General features: G+C 41.3%; 1 protein-coding gene across 2 annotated transcripts in view; it reads right to left on the minus strand.

The window, feature by feature from the left end:
- Window positions 1-1,493: 1,493 nt before the first annotated feature.
- myo6b (myosin VIb) overlaps window positions 1,494-22,406 on the minus strand; it is a 62,863-nt gene continuing 41,950 nt past the window's right edge. Inside the window, exons 24-33 of one of the 2 annotated variants that reach the window (XM_049596575.1) lie at window positions 22,068-22,158; window positions 19,745-19,895; window positions 18,234-18,442; window positions 18,037-18,115; window positions 12,679-12,839; window positions 12,509-12,559; window positions 8,937-9,040; window positions 5,709-5,843; window positions 3,364-3,582; window positions 1,494-3,115 (exon numbers count right to left, since the gene is read on the minus strand). In XM_049596575.1, the coding sequence (XP_049452532.1) occupies window positions 2,916-3,115; window positions 3,364-3,582; window positions 5,709-5,843; window positions 8,937-9,040; window positions 12,509-12,559; window positions 12,679-12,839; window positions 18,037-18,115; window positions 18,234-18,442; window positions 19,745-19,895; window positions 22,068-22,158 (1,400 nt within the window). In that variant the 3' untranslated portion in view covers window positions 1,494-2,915. The remainder of the gene's footprint in view (window positions 3,116-3,363; window positions 3,583-5,708; window positions 5,844-8,936; window positions 9,041-12,508; window positions 12,560-12,678; window positions 12,840-18,036; window positions 18,116-18,233; window positions 18,443-19,744; window positions 19,896-22,067; window positions 22,159-22,406) is intronic. The other variant, XM_049596576.1, reaches the window with a different exon arrangement.

A 22,406-nucleotide genomic window follows, 5' to 3' on the forward strand; every position in this document is an offset into this window, starting at 1 on the left:
AAATCCCACTTTTGGCTAGAGCTTGGCCCTTTCATAGGAAATGTGTGCACACAACATACTGATACAGTCAATTAAAAATTCATTCATATTTTTTGTATAGGCTCAGGTAATATTGCAATAATAATGTGTGGTCATCACAAAATTCCAGGGCACACCTCAGTCGGCATCATGGCACACCAGTGTGCTGCATCACACCAAGTGAGAACCACTGACTTATATCAACCTACCTCTTGGCTCGTAATATTAGCTGTAATGTTAGCTTTCTGGCTTTAGTTCTTTTCTTTTCAGTCTGGCTGGGAACTAGCTTCCTTAGCGGGAATTGCTGCAGCCTAAGAGCTGGCTTGTAACAAATATTCAGCTGGGCCTATACATTAAGTTACGAATACTTTTTAAATTGACTTTATCAGTATGTTGTGTGTACGCATTTCCTAATAAATATGCAAAATCTAGCTAAAAAATGTAACTTAATTTAATTTAATTTAATGGAAAAAAAATCCTTCACGGGGAACCTATTTGTCACCATTCACGCGTGGAAAATATAAATGTTTGACACATCAAAAGCCCTGATTGGCAGCCAGTGTGAGGGATGATAACAATTACAAGGAGAAAGGCGTGAGCGGGAGATTGAATCACTTTATTGTACAGAGCAAATTACAACAAAGCACCAGCGAAAACGACCTACCACTAAAAAAGAAAACAGAAAAAAAGTAGACAGTAAAGCTACCTGTCTTATTGCTATCGTCTTATGTTGTGATAAGAGTGATAACAAGTCATAGAAGCTATTGTGCACAGATATAAATACAGGTGTGCCTTATAAATTGGTTATCAATGCTTGTATTTTAAGGTGAACATGATTATTGCTGGCCTCCATGGGGCCCTCCAGTGGCTTGTCCCTAGAAAGGTTTCCCCTTTTACCCCTTTATGTAGCTACTGATAGCTACTGGAGAAAACAAAAACGCTTTCCTCTACTTGCTTTTGTTGCATAATGGTTGGAAGCATGTCCTGTGTGCCGTAAAACTTACCTTCATTTTCCTGGGAGATGGAATTGCATATTGAAAGCAGGCTTATAGGGAACCAAACTAAATGCAGATGGTTTATCTATTATTATTATTATTATTATTATTCTGTAGCCATCACATTGTGTGATCATTTACTTCATAATGATAAGTTAAAGAAAAAACTTCTCTATTTCTATTTCCACTTTACAGGCTGACGTCAGCCAGCTTTGTGGGATGAAAGTACATGCAGTGTTTTCATTCAAATCAAGGACACATCAACTTACTGATTGTTACTGTAAGTTCAGAGGAATAACTAAAAAATTCTTAACAATGTTAAACTGTGCACTGAAGAGGCTCCTAACTTCAAAACATGTGCGCAGTCAACTCGAGGTCTGCTTATGGGTCATTAATTTTTTCATACTCGTCACTGTTAATTTGCCACAAAAGCAGAAAGCATCCAGAACACATGGACAAAAGAGAACCTGAAGTCGGTTTTAATCCACTTGATCACTTAATGGGAGCGAAGCCTCAGCTCAGTGACGACATCAGCTGCATATTAGCTTCTGCTGTTTAATTAATCTACACACTAATCTCGTTAGCTGCTGTTACCGTCAGGATGTCAGATCCATTTACAGAGCACGGCCCGCTGCAATAACTCACTCTCACTCATCAGCTATTTACAGTAACTCAGCAAGAAACAGCACCAGGAGGAGGACGGGGGCATACATTTATTGTCTACAGTGTTCCAGTGCAAAGGCCGACATACAACCAGATCCAACAGGGAGCAATGAAACTGAACGGTAAATAAGTGTGAGCCTAAATAAAGGTATTGCATGATCGTCCGACGAGATGCTCCTGATCTAACCAACACACGAGTCAAGTAATCAGCTTAATAAAACGATACATGAACACACAACACACACACACATTACATTATTATCTGTAAAACAACCCCAAACCCACGAAACTGCAAACATGAAAACTAATGTCTACATTTCCCTCTTACATAACAAATAAACAATACAAAAAAAAAATCCCTTTTAAGGAGTTGTACACGCAGCAGGAAAATAATGGATGGATAAAAAGACAAAACTAAGATGGTAATAAACCCAGCACTTCTTTAAATGGATTAAAAAATACATTCTGTGACTATATGGAGTGAAAATGTTGTGAAAATGTTGAATTTGTTGCTTTATTTTGTGAAAAGTGAAGCAGATGGAGGACTGAAAAAGAAATCTGAAGTTCTATACTTGAAATAGAGCGTAATATAACAACAGAAATATGTGTATAAATATAATTTGTTCACTTTCTTTTAGGTGTATGATACTCATTTATGATTTAAGTCGTTTTCTAGCAAAGCCGACACAGAGAAGTGTTTTCTTATCGTCCCTTTGAAGCTGCATGTGTGTGAAAACTTTCATTCTTACTAATCAAATCAAGTGTAGATGAAGAACAGTACTTAAAGCCTTATTATCCACATGACCATAAAGCTTTACTTAAAAGACAAAGATAATTAGACACTATTAAAAGCATGTGTCACAGTCTAATTTATTGCAGACCATTAAGGTTTCAGGTTAATAGCTAGATAAGCTACGCACCAATTAAGACTTCCTGGGTGTAGTGCAGTTTATTATTGCAGTTTAAGGCCTCTCAGTGGGATACTCCATTCAAGCACAGATACAGAAGAAGACAAATGCTGACAAACGCTACACCAATCAGGTGTTACACTGCAAAATAAAGATATAAAAAGTGGTGTTTAAAATGAGATGAAACTGAGTGCCTACGAGCATCGTTCTCTGGTTACTTCCTTTTCCTCCTACAAACAGCAGGCACACCGCGCTGCCCTTGAACGTGTACGCTTATGTTCTTGAGTCTTGTGTATTCCATGCTCGAGGATGCTTATCTCGCTGCTGTGGTTCACTTGAGGAGACTCTGAAGCATGGCGGTGGCGTACGTGGGGCGGGCCTGCTTGTTCTCAATGGCTTTCTTGAGGTACTGGATTCCGTCGCAGCGTTCCCAGATTTCTTCAAACTGCCTGGGCAGGATCTCCGCCCCCCTCTTCCTGGTCAGACCAGTCTCCTCCAGACTCAGCTCGCACATCTCCATGTCGTCTTTACCTGAGTGTTGGACGAATGAGGACAGAGGTTTACTGAAAGGACACATAGGTAGGTACCTGTGCACTTGAGTCTTCCACTGACATCTTTTTTTTTTTTTTTTTACTCTTTTCTGACAAAACTAAAGACTAAACCATGAGTCCCTGAAGATTGGGAACCCTCGAAAGATGATTAAGGCCAAGAACCATCTGACTAAAAGATTAACTGAATAATCATTACAACATGACAAAAACCAAAAGCTGCCGACTCACCTGCGACCAGCACAATGGGTCGTTTGTCTGGGTGCAGCTCCATCTGCCTGGCTATCCAGGGCCCGTCGAAGTGGGCGTACCACCAGCCCTTCTTTTTATTCTGCGGGTCTTTGTACTGGTCCGCAGGCCGGATGAAAGGAATGCGGAAATATCGCTGCTGCCGGTTCATGGCCACTTCCTGATGCTGGGCCGTCATCGGAGGAGCTGGGTTCTGTTCAGCTGCAGAGGGAGTGCGATCATTACAAGATTAGATTTGTTTTAAAAATGGAGATTGATGTTCATCTCCGGGGCAGACAGAAGAAAGCATCTGTCAATTAGTCTATAATAACCTCATAATGCTCATGTTTTGCTAACAGTGGAGAACAAGTTAAAGGGACAATTTGCCATTAAAAAAAACCCACATATTTTTCCTCTTACCTGTAGTGCTATTTATTAGGCTAGATTGTTGTGGAGTGTTGGACTCAGTCACAGAGATGTCTGCTTTCTCTCGGACATAATGGAACTAGATGGCACTCAGCTTGTGGTGTTCAAAGTGCCAAAAAATACATTTGAAAAACTCAACAGCAATGTCTCTTTCCAGAAATCATGACCTTGTTACTCAAGATAATCCACAGTCCTTGTTGTGAGCAGTTTCATGTAGGAACTATTTTCTTTCTACCGAACTACACCCACCAATCGTATCACTGTGCAGAAAGAGTGCATCTACTCAAGGACAAGGGGCTTGTGCTCGTGCAACCTGGTCTCACTCTGAAGTCATTGAAATCCGGCACTTGGGCAGTGACTTGCGGAGTCAGACACCAACCAACAAAAGCGTCTTTTAACGTCGACATGATGCATTGCCAATTGCTGTTCTAGTTTAACGGCACCCAGCAGCGTTAGAGGGAAACATGGCGGGACAAGACCGTAAGTTTAGGCAGCAGGGTGGTGGATGGGTCAAACAAACACCGACCTTCACCCAGGAGAGCGGTGTTCAAGTCCCATCAGACATGGAAAGTCCATGACCAAACATTGATATGTGACGAGGTCGGAGTGAGTATGTGTTGCTTGTGACAGAGGGAGATGCAAACATCAATGGCGTCCTCTTCAGCTGAGCTGTACTGTTAGCTAGCTCAGTGGTGCTATGTGAGCAAGCAGTGGACGTGCACTTCCTTCTTTGTCATGATACGACAAATATAGTTCGGTAGTGAGAAAATAGTTCCTACATGAAACTGCTCACAACAAGGTCTGTGGATTATCTCGAGTAACTGGGTCAGGATTTCTGGAAAGAGACATTGCTGTTGAGTTTTTCAAATGTTTTTTTTTTGGCACTTTGAGCACCACAAGCTGAGTGCCATTTTGTTCCATTATATTTGAGAGAAGGCAGACATCTCTACGGCTGATATCTCCAACACTCTGCAACTCACATCAGAACAATGTAGCCTGATAAATAGCACTGCAGGCAGGAGGAAAAATGTGTATTTTTGATTTCTAGGTGAACTGTCCCTTTAAGTGGGGCAGAAAACAAAATATAAAGCTTTCAAAACCAGCCAGGAAATGCCCAAAAAAGGACCCAGAAAATGCCCAAGTAAATATCATATGGAGAAACCAGGTAAAGCAGCTTTTAGCCTCTTATGAAATGACCTTGATAAGACCCAAGCTGCATCAGCAGAGGCCAAGAACAGGATCCAAATATAAAGCAAACAAAGCACAGCACAGCCAGTACGGCTTTCAGGAGCTATCATATCAAAAGAGAGAGGCGAGTTAATATAGTGAAAGCAGGAGCAGCAGTGACTCCAATGTTCCCATTCCCCCATCAAACTTAATATTTCTTTGAAAGACGAAAAAGAGGGGAATGCAGAACACCAGTAAGCTTTAAAGCAGCTAAATAACATTTGTGTGTATGTGTGTGTGTGTGTTTGTGGCGCAGAGCATGCTTGGTTGAGCTGAGAATGAAATGAGCAAAGCAGCGAGCTGTCACGGCAGCAGCTACTGAACCTGACAAGGCATGGCTGGCAGTTACTTGCTAATTACAACAAATATTTCTGACAGAGGCAGACAGAAGGCAGCTGCATTCTCAGGCCTCGCCGTCTCATCGGCTAATTGAATGTTAGGAAACACAGGCAGGTTTATTTGTGTGCAGGTCATTATTTTCTGCCAATGACAGCGGGAGGCGACAGTGGAGAAACTAAACACTTGTCACCTGTAACTTAATGTGCCTGGGGCGGGGTGTGCATGTGTGAAATAGACGGGATATTCATGTGCTGTGTTTGTAGATATACAGATTTGTATTGATATCCACAGGTGAAGCATTAAATGACAGTAATTTAGAGAAAGAGGATGATACAGGGAGTAATATCTCGACTAACCGTAGTCTGTGACAGATTTAGGAGCCCTCTGATCACTTCCATCATCGTTGCGCTTCTTGTTTTTGGACTTCCATGCATGATAGACCTTCAGACGGCGGTGGAACTCCTCTCTGCAGGCCGCCAGCAGCTCAATGTCTGTCCACACAACACAACAGTTAGTAGTGCTCAAATGTTGACTGTTCTCAAGAGACTTTCTCTACATATGTCACTTGTTTTCAAGTCCAAGTCTGGACATGTAAAATGTGATATTACATACTTGAAAAATACTTCCGAAGAAAATGTATTATTTAAGGGCAGACACTACAGGTGAATAACTTTTGACAGATATCATAATGAAACGTTTCAGGTTGAGTCCTTACATGAAGACAATTATTTTTTGTTATAAAAGTTTTCTGACATTTTATGTTTAAATATGCAAATTATGCATTACTTAGTTAAATATGTGGTTATTTGGACAATATTCCAGAACAGAAATCTGAACACTGAATAAAGCCAGGTTCAAAGTTCCTCTTCATTTAGTTGACATTTTAGGAGTCAAAGGTTTTTGGAGAGGGAAGTTTGGATATCTCTTTTTATATCTTTTTCTTCCTTTTTTTTTGAGTAAAATGTTATATAAATCAGGCTATGAATGACATATGAACAAACACCTTTGTAAAAACATTCAGAATATAAATAGGAATAAAAGTGGAAAATGGAGATTTATGGCTCATAGTATGAGTAAAAAAAACTCATTTTAAGTAAATGGCCTTAACATACTGTATGTATTGTAAAATTCCGGTCATTTTTAGACAACAAAATAAGACACTTTTGGTGAATATGGAAACATTTTTAACTAATTATATATCGCCATGAAACTAAGCTGCGGTTAGCCATTACTTTAATCTTCCAAACCAAAGATAAGCCCAAGCAGCAACTTCCAAGGCTGAAAAATGAAGCCAATGTGGAAGTGCCGAAAAACTGCAGTTCCTAACATGGCCACTTGAGGCTGGCTCCAAAAGCAAATCAATCCCAAAAGACCCCCATGTTTGAATGCCCAACTTTACAGCAGAAATAAACCTGTTTACAGCCTGGTACAAAAAATGGTTTTAGTCTCTATAGCTAATTTTCCCCTTCATGACGACCGTACGGGGGTCGAATTTTTTTTATATAACTCAACCATTTACATTTTATGAAGGCTTAAAGTTACACATAATTATCGCTCCAGCCTCTTGCTCAAATATGGTAACTTCTGGCTCCAAAACACAAACCAAAGGATGATGTCACGGAATCTACGTCCAATATTTTCACAGTCCATGGATAAGCCATAAAATTACAATTCAGTATCTTTGAACAAAACCAATTACAACTACCAATAATCATACTCATAAGGAAGTTATATTGTCAAAATCAGACAAATAAAAGATTTAATCCCTAGGGAGTTACATTAGCATAACGCTAAATGACAGTTGTTACACTCGTCTACAGGACCCAGGACCTAGAAAAATCAAACAAACAAATCCAACAGGACAAATTACAAAAACGAAAACCATTAGCACAGATTTGCACGTTGAGTGTCATGATCCTGGGGTTTGTTAATATTCTGATATATTGTGGACTTCCTTTTGGGGTTTTCTGTTTGTGTTCTTCCTTGTTTCATATTATTCACTCCTGTTTATTATGTTTCATGTTTTATTTTATAGATTCTCTCCTCATGTTTCATAGCTGGCTTTACTTCCTGTCTTTGTGTGTTTTCCAGCCTGTTTTCTGTCACACCTGTGTCGTTAGTCCTTCCCTGTTCCCAGCATGTTCCCTTCACACCTGTTTTGTGTTAGTCCTGTTTGGTCCATCCTGGTGTTCCCCACTACACCCTTGTTGTTCGCCAAGGACAATGCCATGTCCTCCTGCTCCAGCTGTGTCTCGTTCTTGTGATTAGTTTTCTGTGTGTATATACCTGTGTGTTTCCCTTTCTTCCTTGTCAGTTTGACTGTGTCACAGTGTTGTTTCAAGGATTTCTTTATCAGCAATAAAGCATGCTTTTTTTGTTAAACCTTCAACCTGCCTCCTGCTCTGCGTTTGGGTCATTCCTGACCCGATTCCTGACATCGAGTTGATTTTTTTACCATGTATACCCAGAGGGCCTCCGTATGAAACGTTCCCAATTGTTAACTGATATTAAGACAGTTATTTTTTTACTCTACAAGCTTTCTGAAATTTTCTTAAAATAGACAACAAGACACATAATTAAATATGCATGTTTTGCGTACATTTCCAGAACAAAAACCTGAACTAAAATGTGTATTTTGGACATTTTCTTTCCACACAGAGTCTTGTTATGGATGCAAAATAGCCCAAAATCCAAAAAAGTATGTTTTCACCTGTTGTGTCAATATGAAGCTGGACTGTTTACAGGTTTAAATAGTCTGGCACATAACCTACATGTATTTAAGCTTAAAATATAACGGTGTAATGAGGAGTGTAGGGTCTCGCATTGTGTTTTCTTCCCTACAATGACAAACAAAACATTCACAACATAACAGTGCTTCTCATGAGCATAAGGCTATAATCAGTTAGACTTCAAACACGGCTTTTTGGTATCACCACCAGCACCACCAAAGCAAATGGGTTCCACAAATTAGCCAGATGTCCTTGGAATCCCACAGGGAATATCAGAGTCCCTAACACTGATCAGAGCACTGTATACAGTGGCAATTAAAAAGGCATCGACAAGTGTGGAAGCAGAAAGGCATCTGCTATTCACGCTGACTGAGGAGAGGGTTGGCTGGGAATGACTAGGAAGGGCAGTAATGGTGATAATTTCCTCTCCCCACCAATAAAACGCATGCTGATGAGCCACAGCAGCTGTGGGAACATCCTCACATCGCTCCTTTTTCATCTTGTGTGCACACTTTGTACAGCTGCAGCGGCAGTCACTTTGGCTATTCAAAAAAAAAAAAAAAAATGACGGGGAGAAAAATGACAGAGTGCGCGGATGAAAAACGTTTCTGGGTACCAAAAGTGCCGAAACATGAGCTTCTGCTGAATTATTTAACGTGGGGGCTGAAAACTGTAAATAAAATTGAAGGAGGGAAAATAGTCGAATCACGAGCTCTGCCGCCTTGATCTGCTTGGAACGGCTGGTTCGCTGCACACACACACACACACACACACACACACACACACACACACATACACACACACTGTTTAGTTGATAAAGGCGGCATCATGCTGAACTCGTTCGGGATTTCTCACCACAGGAAGTGTTGATGACATCTCGCAGCTCAGCATACTTCCACTTGCTGAGGTCATACTTTTTCACACCAGCAGCAGCTTTGGTTGCCTGAACTTGAGGACCCCTGTAGCACGGAACAGATGAACGTGGGTGTGTGTGAGAGAGAGAGGGGGGAGAAAAGAAAAAGAAGGTGAGTGTGAAGACAGGTGAGGGTGTGACAGCGTGGGAGTAACACGGATTAAGGGTTCTATTTTTTGACGCTGAATAAAATTTTAAATAAAAGTTTTACAATCAGGGAGGTGTCAGCGTCTAAAAGAACATGGCCACACAGCGAAAAGAGCAACATTTGATCATTACACTGGAATTTTAGTGTGTGTCGTGGAATTTTAACAGCAGACAAAACACATGAATATTAAAAGGATGCAGGATTGATTAAGTTCACCGCCCTTGGTGGGAAATGAAAACAGATGCCCCGCTTCTTTCAAGCCCTCCTCTTTGTCTCAGCCGACTGAACTCACATTAGAGGCCGGGCAGCAGGGGAGCCAAAGAGCAAAGTTTGTCCATATCCATGCAGCCTTTCAACTCCACTTAAAATGATGCAAAGCTCCTCTAATGATACAACTACGCAGGCTTCAATCTGCTGGTATTTCTTTGTTCAGGAATGATTATGCCAAACTGTAATACATGAAACTGGTGCTGCAGAGTTTCAGCTACTTAAACGACTGCTGCACCGAGTCTGAGCTCGTGTCTCCTGCTTCCCTGCTGAGTTGAGGCTGCTAATTCAATAATGCGAAGGATTTACCTCCTCTATTTACAGTCGGCGTAGCTGCTAAGAAGAGGATTAGCAATCTACGAATCATCAGCCAGATTACCATTACCGTTCATAATTCATACTGACTGGAAAGATGATTCGGGATCATCGTCAGTCTGGCTGAGACGTGTGCCAGCGTGTGACTTTGCTTTCGCTGCAGCCAGGAAAGAAGGAGTGGAAGCGAGGCCACGGCCAAGGCTTTCCTGTTTGGCAGTAGGTAAACAGGAAATGGATGGCTGAGGCGGTCCTCTGTGCCAGCGATGCCAGCCAGCGTGTATGCTTCTACTGCACGCATGGCTTCATGTGCTTAACCTCTGCGGTGTGCACATGTGACCTTTGGAGCTTCTTTCTTGCATCAGATCTCCTTTTGGTTTCCAGGAGTCAGCTGACTTACAGGGATAGTATGAGACATGCAACATGGCTCCTGGATGCCCGAGCCAACGCTGACAAGATTACAGGCTATTAGATCAAATGAAATTTTGTGCTCGCTGAACCTAGGTAAGAGATGAGAGTCCATGCACGATTTGAGAGAACTTCTCCTGGCTCTATAACACAGAGTGGGGTTATGGAAATTCACTCCCACTGACACTGTGCAGTCAAATTGATATCAAGGTTCAGGAGTATGATGTGGGCAGCTATGATACACTGTATTTAAATCTCTCCTTATTCACTACATACTGCACTACTGAGCGTCAACAGTGAATGAGTGAACATGGAGTGACTTCAAACACAGCTCATGTACAAAGTGCGTTAAACTGTTGGAAACAGCACTATGCACCATGTTCCTGGACACAACCTGTTACCTGTGGTGCCCTTACACACATGAGACTAAATACAGAACCATTCTGTACCATTATAAACACCATATTTTATCGCAGTAGTAAGAACATTTAAATATTGTGAGGTGTTATCAGGGAATAAATATGAAATAACAGCTATCTTCGCTTGTAGCTAAGACTCTAAATACCTGGTAATTAAAGCCACTGATATTAATGAGATTTAAAGGAATGCTTCACCACAAAATGATCATTTGTATTTCAATTTATTTACCCTGTGTCATGTCAAATTCTTGAAGAAATCTTTGTTTTTCTTACATGCTGCCACGGTAGACAAGGAACCCATACACAGGGACTGTTCTTGATGAATTGAAGTCATAGGGGTCCACATTTAACAACAGCAAAACTATATCAAAACATCCGCTTACAAACTTTCGCACAACTCATGCAGTGTAATAAGTTTCATTTATCCAGTCGTATGCTCACTGTTTCCCAAACACATGCATTTTTGCTAAAACCTTACTATGTCAAACACATAAAATGTCCCATGGACGGATGGGCCACACGCCTGGGCATACATGTGTTTGGGAAACACTGAGTATATGACAGGATAAATTACACTTGGCTTATACTTAACGATGTCATGATCCTGGGGTTTTGTTTATATTCTGGTATCTTGTGGACCTTGTTCTGGGGTTTCATGTTATTCAGTCATGTTCAATCTGTTTCCTGTTTTATTTTGTAGATTCTCTCCTCATGTGTCGCCAATTTCATGATACTTCCTGTCTTTGTGTGTTTTCTGTCACACCTGTCAGTTAGTCCCTCCCTGTTCCCAGAGTCTTGCCTTCACACCTGTTCTGTATCAGTCTTGTTTGCTCCACCCTAGTATTCCCCAACACACCCTTGTTGTTAGCCAGTCCCCAATTCCCTCCTTTTGCCTGTGTCCTCCTACTCCAGCTGCGTCTTGTTCTTGTGATTAGTTTTCTGTGTATATTAACCTGTGTGTTTCCCTTTGTTCCTGTTCAGTTTGTCTGCATTCATCCTTGTGTTCTTGGTGTCGTTCCGTGCTCTGTTTCCTGCCTGATGTCTTGTGTTCTGTTTGGATTTTTTATGAGTTCATCGTATTATCCCGGTTGGTTTTCAGTTTAATTTTGGTGCTTCCTTTACTTGGACTCTCAGTTACCTGCCTGTTCTGGAGGGGTTTTATCAGCTTTATTAAAGCTCGCTTTTTATTAAACCCTCAACTTGCCTGCTGCTCTGCATTTGGGTCCTTCCTGAACTGATTTATGATTCAGGAGTTGAGTGACAGTTTTTAAATCGATGTTTTGATATAGGTTTTGCTGCTGTTCAACGTGGCCACCTTTTACCCCAGTGCACTGTGAATTTTTGAGTTTTTGGATTCTTCGTTCACCGTGTAGGCATGTGAGAAAAGCAAAGTTGTCTTCATACATTTAATGATTGATATATAAATGACCATTCTGTGGATAAGGATTTTCTTTAAATTAGGGGAACAGAAGAGTGAGGTTCAGACCAACAATGAAACTTCTTATGTTATGGTCTCATAAATACACATGCATCCAGAAAACATGGGCACCTACAGATTCATAACAACCTAATGTATGAATCAGGGGAAGCACATAGACAGTCATGGTGTTGTGCACCAGCACTGCAAAGGACACAGACAGGCTTCATCCACGGCAGACCCATGCGGAGCCCATTCAGATCAGCGAAACAAAACGATCACATGCTGCACATTCTGATCCACCTCTCATGTATGATTTGATGTGCCATACCAGACATCTCAATTTGACTGATGATTTTTGAAATCAAAGGATTTTTTAATCGGCTTTGCAATGCTGGTATAAATCTGTATCTATTTTAAGGTGCTTAGACATTTCTGACTACGACAGAATGAGACAGACCGCGAGGGAGTGACTGATTATCATGATTGGTGTTAGGTACACGTGGACACAGGCAGTTATAGAAACCTGTGCCGGTATCTTACATGGCTCTGGCTGAGGATGAGGAGATAGGAAGATCTGAAAAAGGCTCATCGCTGGGAGGAAACACAGCAACAGGAGAAATGCAGTTACACACGCATGCTGACAGTTTGTTTACCCTGAATTGTTGTGCACACTGCTTGTTGACTGTGCACTGCAGTCACATATACAATACCTGCGCAGGCTTGGGTCCATCTGCCCCTCCTCAGTGATGAGCTCTGCCTCGCTCTGAGCGATCCTCATGGCTAACTCTCTGTCTCGTCTCTCCTGCTCCAGCATGGTGCTGCGCTGGACCTGCTCCTCACGCTCCAGAGCCAGCTGAATCTCCAACTCTGCCTGTAAACACACACAAACACACAATAGCTTTTAATGTGACTTTATAAAATCCACATAACCCCAGATCCTGCCTAAATACTGACACTGCCGTCTGTGCCAGACCTTTCATAACAATTAGAGCTCTGCTGTGAGCCCAAGCCTGATTAGACATATTTATCCAGGGTGTAGAGCTGCTAATGAAGCTTTACTGGTCATTTGTCTAGACACAACAGGGCATAAACACTCAACACCAATCAGTCCTGGCATTCTTAAAGTTTGACCCAGACTAAATTTTTTGTTTTTCACTTTATAGAGCAGAACAGAATCTGTGACTGGCTCATACCTCACTGTAACTAGCCAATAGGCATCTAGAGGGCATACTCTACATATTAAAATAAATCAATAAATATATATCTATTTGTATGTGTAGGGCTGCAACTAAGGACCGTCAATTGCTGATTCTTGATTAAAGGAACAGTGTGCAGGATTTAATGACATCTAGCAGTGAGGACTGCAGATTGCATCCAGCTGGAACTCCCCCCATGTGCTAAATGTGAACTGCTAGTTCAGATTCCATCAGTATTCATTGTTCAGAAGGTTTTTAACGAAGGCCAAATTATCAGCAGAGATCTCTTCCTCTCCAACACAAATGGACAAGGTGGTTAAAACCCTGAGTTAAGCAGTTTCACGTAACAAACAAAAGTGTTTCTCCTATGCTGTTCGGCTTGTCGAAGACAGGCTGCTAGCCCAGCACCTTTTAATGTGTACTCACCTTTTCTCTCTGATAACTTAAAGGATAACTTCGGCAGTTTGTTGATTTTTTGTGGAAGCAAATTTCCCTTCGGGGACAATAAAGTATATTGTATCGTATCGTATCGTATTGTATCGTATGACATCGTATCGTATCGCATTTTTCAACTTGGACCCTATTTGCCTGTGTAAACTGATCAAAGAGAGTGATGTGAACAACATTTTTTTTAATGATTCCAGTATTAAGGGAGCCAGATGTCCATTAAAAGTGGTTATTTTTGCCACAGAGCAGCTGTTATTCTAAGTATCTGAGGTGTCTCTTTACCTTTCCCTTAATCCAGTCTGTTTGTTTATTTAACCTTTATTTAACCAGGAAGTCCCACTGAGATTGAAAATCTCTTTCACAAGAGAGACCTGGCCGAGGTAGCAGCCGATCAAAACACATTTACAATGCAACATATAACACAAAAATCCACAATAAAATAACTATTCAAACACAGTGGCCTCTCAAGAAAAACAAGCACATATCTCTATCACCACATCCTTTATGATGCCCTTAAATGCACTGATAAATGTAAGTGTTTCTAATTTTAGTTTTGTTATTGCCTCCCTATGCTGAAGTCACTTTATGAAATATCGTGAGATGTCATAAATAAACCGCTTTTAATGGACGCACATTGACAATGTTTAAGTGCCCCGTGTGCCTCCATTGCAGCTCATTCTGTGGCTGCCGGCTCCCTCAATACTGGAACAATTTCTAAAACTGTTGTTCACATTAGTCTCTCTGATCGATTTACACAGGGAAATAGTGTCCTGGTTGAAAAATGCAGAAGTTATGCTTTAAGATCCAGATATTCAGGAAGATTTTAACTGGGAGACGAATCATCCGCAGAGGTCTCTTCCTCGTCAAAGCAAACAGACCCGGTGATTTAAACTGGTAAAAACTGAATAAGCAGTTTCTTGTTGAAAAAATCTGTGTTTTCCCAACACGCTCATTGTGAGGGGCTGCTGACTACAGTGGCCAACACGAAAATGCATTGTTTGGTTTGTCCACTCTGGGCTAATGTAGAACATCACGGTGCATTGTGGCGATCTCCGTAGATTAGGACCTACTGTAGACGTAAACAGCTGATTTTAAATTAACAAAAGCTGAAAAATTTCACTGACAGGTGATTATCTGCTAAAGAAAACACATTATATGAAATTCTATTTCTGCCAATATGTCCCCCTAAATCCTACACACTGGACCTTTAACTGATTAGTTGCTTGGTCTATAAAATTAATCGATCAGTGTTTCCCAAAGCCCAAGATGACGTTCTCACATGCTTTGTTTTGCCTACAGTCAAAAGATATTCAGTTTACTGTCAAGTGGAGTAAAAAAAAAAAAAATAAATTATTCACATTTTTTCTTGAGAAAGTTCCTCAAACCGATTAGTCAACTATCAAATTTCTTGGCGATTTATTAAATAGCTAACAACTAATGGATTAATTGTTACAGCTCTACTATATACTGCATATTCATCCCCTATCACCTTATAGAAAGCCGCTAATGAAGTCCACAATGGATACTTCTCTCTGAGGAGCTTTAAATATAAATGCCTCTCCAGTTGATAATCTATTATTCATACCGTGTGACGGTCCAATTGGCAGCTGGGATACATGGCCAGGATGAAGCGTGAGAGCCAAAACTTTAAATTGTGACGGCCTCAGTGTGAAAGTTGAGCTGCTTTATAGCAAGTGGAAACATGTTTAATAGACACCCTTGCATTCTGCTTACAATAAATTCATGGTAAACCCCAAATCACCACTGTAACTCTGAATTTGACTGTCTTCAGAAACACAAAAGTCAAATTACTTGAATGATGGGAATAGTACACCAAAAGTCTTCCATTTTGTGAGGTTCCCCTCTATGGGAGGAAAAAAAAGAGACTGGAAGGTGTGCAGTAATATAAGGTTAGGTTGAAAGACACCATGATACAAAGTTTGAAGGGAGGAAGATACAGTGCTAGACTAACCTTTGACACAGCAGAAAATAGCACAGAACACAGAGTAAAATGCCATCTAAGTCACAGCAGACACCCTTAGAAAGTTTACCGCTGCAGCTTTGAGCCTCTGAGCTGTGGATAAACAAACTCTGCAGAGAGTCTCCTGAGACGTGTGGCTTATGACAGCCTGGTGTCAACTGTCTCACTACGAGAAAGGGAAAAAAATGACAGCATGCAAATGTCCAACTGGCCTTGTGTGAATAAAAAGAGCTTTAGATGTACAGAAGGTGCGATGTACGTGTAACAGATAGATGAATGGGCAGTTAAAAAAGGCGAGGCATAATGGGAAAACTGGAGCAGCAGGTGTGTGTGTGTGTGTGGCGATACAACCAGAGGAGAAAGATTAAGGAAAGACGTAGCGACGTGACAAAAAGGTGACAAATGAAATGTGAGTGAGAGAAACAGGCCGAGATGGATAAAGGTAGTAGTAAAGGGCGTGATAATAAAAACAGGGAAGCGCATGGAGGGATAAAGTAGCTTAGTTAGGAGAAACTCTGCAGAAAGTGGAACCATCAATCAAGACCCAGAGGGAAACCCGCAGGGAATCCGACCAATGTCATGACCCAGCTGTTGCTGTGGGAGACCAAATGAACGTTTCAGTTAGAGAAGAGAGCAGGCAGGCTGCCACTGAGAGGAAACATTACAGCCATAACGATGGGTTTGTGTGATTTTCCTCTGCTGATTAGCCACAATACAAATACTTTAAACTACACTCTGAGCAGCCTCGTGAGTCATTTGTATGGAGGACCATTTCAGCCAACGTGATCTGAAAAAAAGATCCTGTAAGTCGTGCATTGCCTGGCATTATCTTAAATACTACCTCGCCATTTTCAGAAAGGCTACTAATTATTTTGAGATACTTACTCATTCTTTTGAGAAAGTTTATCATTATAATGACTTGATCTTTTTTTTATCACATCTGTGAAAATGGGCTTCCATATTTGTAAGTTTAGGATGGTTCCACGTCCCCAGAGCCAGTCTGCAGCACCAGGGATCAACACGCCCTGAGCCCCGCCCCTTCCTGCTGCCTAGCACACAAGGCACCAGACCCTGATTCCTGTCCCTACGGGTGGTTGGCACGGCTGAGGCTGCGTCTGATTGGGCTCCATGGCCCAAGGCCCAGCCACCAGACACTCACTGGCGAGGTCCCCCTTCAGTACCTTGATGTCCCCATACCATGCTCAAAGTCCAAATATGGCATGTCATCAAGGTCTTCTTTAATCGCTCTTAGTCTGGCCCCTCCCCTGGGACCACTTTGACTTTGGATACCCTACTAGGAGCTATAAGCCCCGGACAACACAGCTCGCAGTTCACAGGGATGTGTAAACCCAGGGATGACGTTTCTCTGTAGGCCGACATGGAAGTTAGCGTCGACCTGGTTCTCTTGTCAAAAAGCCCATAGGATTTTTTCATCGGATTTTCAATTTGCTTTTCTTGTTTCCTCTCAGTGCCAGTTCATCTTAGCTCCTTGCGTGTCTAATGTTACAGCCTTTTGTTTCCCAGTGTCCTTTTCTTGTTTTTGTTTTTTTTATTTAGCCTGTTGACTGACTCTGCCTCTGCCTCATCCCTGTTGGATTTGTTGCCTCCATTGAGGCTCCACTTGTCCCTCTGTGTACCAAATCTACCTTTCGACCAGTTTTCGACCAAACTGTCTCCAGAGCCGTGAGTTTGAGTCCACTCTCACCTGGTTCAACAGTTGTTACACAACGAGGCTGTAGTCATGTTTGTCGTGATGATCTTCTGTGGTCTAATTTAGCTATTTGTTAGCAACCACCTTTTTTTAAGACACAAAAAACTTCAAATTCACGAGTGGTTTATCTACTGATGTGTTTTATGTCGTAGAACAAACTATGTGAGTCTCTATAAGCTGACTGACCTTATTGTAGACATATAACCAACAACCCACCGACTTTAAGATAAGGAAACTACGTGTACTAACAGTGTGAGTGCTAACTAATTTCTGGGCTTTAGGACTCATTCCTTTTGGTACGCTCCTCTTAGTTGTGACTGTTTTAAAAACATTTGTGGTGTGTTCAAATGCTTATGGAAAACTTACAGTCCATGTTTGACTTTTGAGACTGATTTTTCTACAACATCCTGTACTGTACTGTTGCTCCTGAATGCATCACTTTATGACAAATGGTTATGAAGTCTAAGATGTCGGAGCTTCATTTAACGTTAACGTTAATTTAACATTTTGGCTGCTACTAATGGTTACAATTTATTTTCACTGTGCACCTAAGTATCAAGCAAATCAACCTACAATAGAAAGTTTTTAAAGAAGTATACAATATACACAACTTGATATTCATCCTAAAATATGAGCGTTGATTTGGAGGTCATTTTCTTACATTTTTATTTCTAAGGCTCTGCAACCTTTGAGCAGGAGAGTACACCAGTAGACATTTTAGGGTGATCCAAACCTGTATAGCTTTCTCTTCCTCCTCTCTCTTTTTTCTATCCTCCTCCTCCTGCTTCCTCTTCATCTCCATCTCTGATTTCCTAAAATGTTTGGAAAAAGGAAATTTTAACTCAGACTGGCACACAACCTATAGTTTCAAACCTTTACCACTGCATTTACTATAGTTTCTACTGACAATCCTCCTCTGCAATCACTCACATTCTTCTCTCCTGTTCCTCCTGTTTGCGCCGTTGCTCTTCCTTCTCCCTCCTCTTCCTCTCCTTCTCCATCTCTTCCTCGATATGTTTCAGCCTCTCGGTCTCTTCCTCCTCCTGCTTCTTCTTTTGCATCGAGGAGAGCAGCTGCTCCGAGCGTTTCACCAGCACCTGATACTCTGTGTCAATCTCCTTCCAGGTCATTACTGTGGCCTAGGGGTCAAGACAAAGATCGGAATGGAAGGTCATGGTCACAGAATGAAGACATACTTGTTATTTCTTCAAACTATTCAGTTAATTCTCAAAGCCTTAAGTTGCCTTAAACACCGTGTTTATGACAGAAAAACCTGATGAGACTCCCTTTAGGGTGACAAACATGCTATCCTGAATTTTGTTTACTTTCAACAAGGCGAGGGGACATTTTTGAGGTGTGACACCGAGTGCACTTATATGTGCCTGACTCGGCACACACTCCACCGTTACCACGGCGCAACCCTCCCATGTGGCAACGAGAGAAGACACTGACTGACACCGTGACTGTCACTTGCACACTGCAGCCACAATGCTCAATTCCCCACTATACTTGTCTGACAATCAGCGGGGGGAGAGGAGGTCACCGTATTGTGAAGATTCATTAGACTGAGTCTCTAACAGTGACACGGGGAGGGAAGATGACAAGGTCTTGTCCCCAACGCATAGAAGTCTGAATGACAGCCATCGGCATCTCATGCATTATTCATACAGAGACGCCGCGCCAGGAGCAATTTCTAAGCACTCAGGACACCATGAGTGTCGACAGTGGGGCTGCTAATATGCTAACAGAGGACGATAGGGGAGTGGGAGAGGCTGATTTGGGGGAGAGGGGAGAGAAAGGTGCTTCAGTGTCAATCAAGACACCCAGAGGAGCCTATGAGCGCTCTAATCAAACCTGTTGAATGCATACAGGTAACTACACAGCACCAAATCAACACTATTAGGCAGTCAGAGCCCAGATATCATGTGGATGTGTTTGTGATGATCCGCCATACCTACAGGGTCCAATAAGACGGGTGCTTATTGCACAGGGAGAGCTGGGATTTCACTAACCGAGTTTGATCATTTAGCAAAACAGCCTCTCTAAATTATATTATTGGAGAGGAGAGGACTTCTCCTTCACCTAGCTCTTCTTTTTTATCCCGAGGTGATTGAAAATATTGATTCTGAGAGGAGGAATGAGAAAAGGGCACAGCACACTTAGGAAAGGGCATAGTGTACAACAGAAGACTGGCTGTGCCGCCGAGCTACAGGTGTGAATGCAGACAGCCATATAAGTCTGAGGCAGTCATGCTTAAAGCGAGGAGTGTGCTCGGAAAATTCTTCCGTGGATAAACACGTATAAAGACAAATAGCAAAATGTTTCATTGCTCACACTGTATCATGCTCAAAGCACCTGGAAAAAAGTGTTGACATGAGCAGCTTTAGGATCAGCAGAGCAATAATTCCTGGGTGATATGAAAGAGGTGAACACAGACTCGCCTTTATCTTTGCTAACAGAGCGTCTATGGAGGCAGCCAGCTCCTGGACCTGTTTGGCCATCTCCTGCTTTCCCTCCTTCAGTCCGCTCACCACCTCGTTGAACCGCTCCATGTGCTTCTTCAGGTTTCGAACCTTCACCATTCCATCAATGCTACGAGAGAAGAGAAAAATGCAAATGTTGTATGCAAGAATGCCTCAGTAAGAATGAAGCATTACATTCAAATGGCCAATGTTTATAAGAGGTGACCATTAGGCCTGCCCCCTAATAGTCATCCAAAAGTAAGTTGACCAGGAAGGTCATTAGTTGGCAACATTGTATATGTCTGGATCATAAGGGAATTCATTTGAAAGGACAGACACAGAAAGTGGCGACACTCAGCAGTCAGACAGGAGTGAAGTTAATTTCCAGGGCTGGTACCTGCGGTTATTCCACAGGCTAGTTAATAACATGTCGGGCAGGAAATCCAAAGTGTGGGATCATTTTGAGAAGGTGAAGGACGAACCCAAGGTGATATGTAAACTCATCTTCATTGGTCGACTACAAACATGACGTATCATCTGAAACATGTCAGTAGCTACATGCCCATTAGCCACTTAGCACAATCATTACTGCTTTTTCGACAGCGTCATTACCAGGCAGCTCGCTCAGTGTGTGACGTGCACTTGTAGATAAAATATAGGCCTATATTAATGAAGGTTCATTAGTACAGTTTTGTATTTCTCTGTAATGAAGCACAGTGTTAACAATGTTACTGATACTATTCTTTCTCACACCTTCAACTCAAACCATTGTGTTGCCCCACCCAAAATATATAATTTAATAATAAAATTAGTATCATAAACATGCAGCAACTAGTCGACTAATGACCCTAAATGACGACTACTGGTTGACCAGGAAAATTCTTAGTTAGGGGCATCCTCCTCTCCTTCCTTTCTGTTAAACATTTCAACATGTTTGAGGACTTACGTTGAACACAGATGCATAAACATGAATTATTTTACTTAATTTTGATTTGGGATGACAACTACAGTATAAAACAGAGTTATTATAGTTTTGTATTTTTAATTTTATTTTATTTATTTTTGATTATTTTATTAGAATTTTTGTTTTCAGTTCTTGTGTAGTTTCAGTTAGATTCCAGAGTGAGTTTGCTTGTTTCAATTTATTTTTTATTTTTTGGTTAAAAGTGTGAAGTTGTACTTTGGTCTTTGGTAGTCTCAGTATTAGTTTTATTTTTTTAAATTATAATAATGCGGTGTATTTGTCAGGGGCGAGATTCAAGAAGTTCAGTATGGGTATTTCAGTTGACTAAAATATTTTTTCACACTTATTTTTAGTTTTTAGTGTAATTTTAGTTAACTATGATAACCTTGGTAAAACAAAAAATTTTTTAAAAAATCCAACTTGACTGTTAGCTTGTAGATTACAGTAGCTAGCAGAGCAATATTATGGGTCAGAGGTGTGTGTTTGGATCTCAGTTAGCAAAAACTTTGGTTATATATCTTGAAATGAGCGCATGGTTGTGTTCTGATTTACCCACTCCCCCCCATCCTCCACTTCCTGACTGTAATGCAGATGAGGGAGGTGTGGATGAAGGCCAACATTTCTTTACATTACTGTGCAAATTCGTATTCGCCAAGCTGCTCCCAATATCGAGCACTTTAAATATACCCTTCACAACTGACCACATCCTGACCACATATTCTGTTTCATTCTGCCTTTAACATTTCCAATGCCTTTTTCCTTTTTTAGGTTTTTACTAAAAACAGATAAATAACTGTTAGGAATGACCCTCTTCATACTGAACTAAATGTGCATATGCTGTCATAAAACATTTCCTCATATATCTATATACACACACTGCCACTAACAATCAAAATCTGAGTCTAAAAGAAAAAACTTGAAACTCATCATCTGGATGGCTGCTTCCACAAAGGCCATTTTTCCAAATGCAACCCAATACAGCGAGACACGCGGCATTTCCCAAAGCAGTACAGTGAGACATCAGTTCTCCGCAGATGACTTTCTGAGATTGATTTGAACTCTTAAATGCACAATGTGGGTGAAGCCATCAAAACCCGCCAAGCGTGAATCAGTTTAAATAAAAAGCACAAGAGAGTTCAGGGTGAGAGGGAAAAAACATAAGAGAGCAAAGGGCACAGACAAGCAGGAAGATGGTAGAAATGATGAATGTGTGTGAGCCTGTGTGTGTGTGTGTGTGTGTGTGTGTGTGTGTGTGTGTGTGTGTGTGTGTGTGTGTGTATGTGTGTGTGTGTGTGTGTGTGCGCGCGCGCAGGGCACCAGAACCAGGAGGAGACTCACCGAGGCTTATGCTTCCTCTTACACAACCACATGCGGACAGTCTTCTGAATCTTAATGCAGGCCTGAGCTCTGTAACTCATCTTGTTCCGAACTGTGGAAGACGAGGAGAAAAAAGAAGAGGATACAAGCAAAGATGTAGAAAAATAATTGTAGTAAGAACTTTATTTTTAAAGATGAATATGTACCTGAAAAATTAAAGCTAAAATTATGCCACAGCCAATGTCACAGCCTTGTATAAGCTGCTATAATGGGTAATATTGATGAGGCACAAAAACAGGCAGTGCAGAATATCGTACACACACTACATCTCTCTCACACACACGTATATGAAAGTGCGAT

The sequence above is a fragment of the Epinephelus fuscoguttatus genome, linkage group LG14 (genome assembly GCF_011397635.1).
Source record: "Epinephelus fuscoguttatus linkage group LG14, E.fuscoguttatus.final_Chr_v1".
NCBI lineage: Eukaryota > Metazoa > Chordata > Actinopteri > Perciformes > Serranidae > Epinephelus > Epinephelus fuscoguttatus.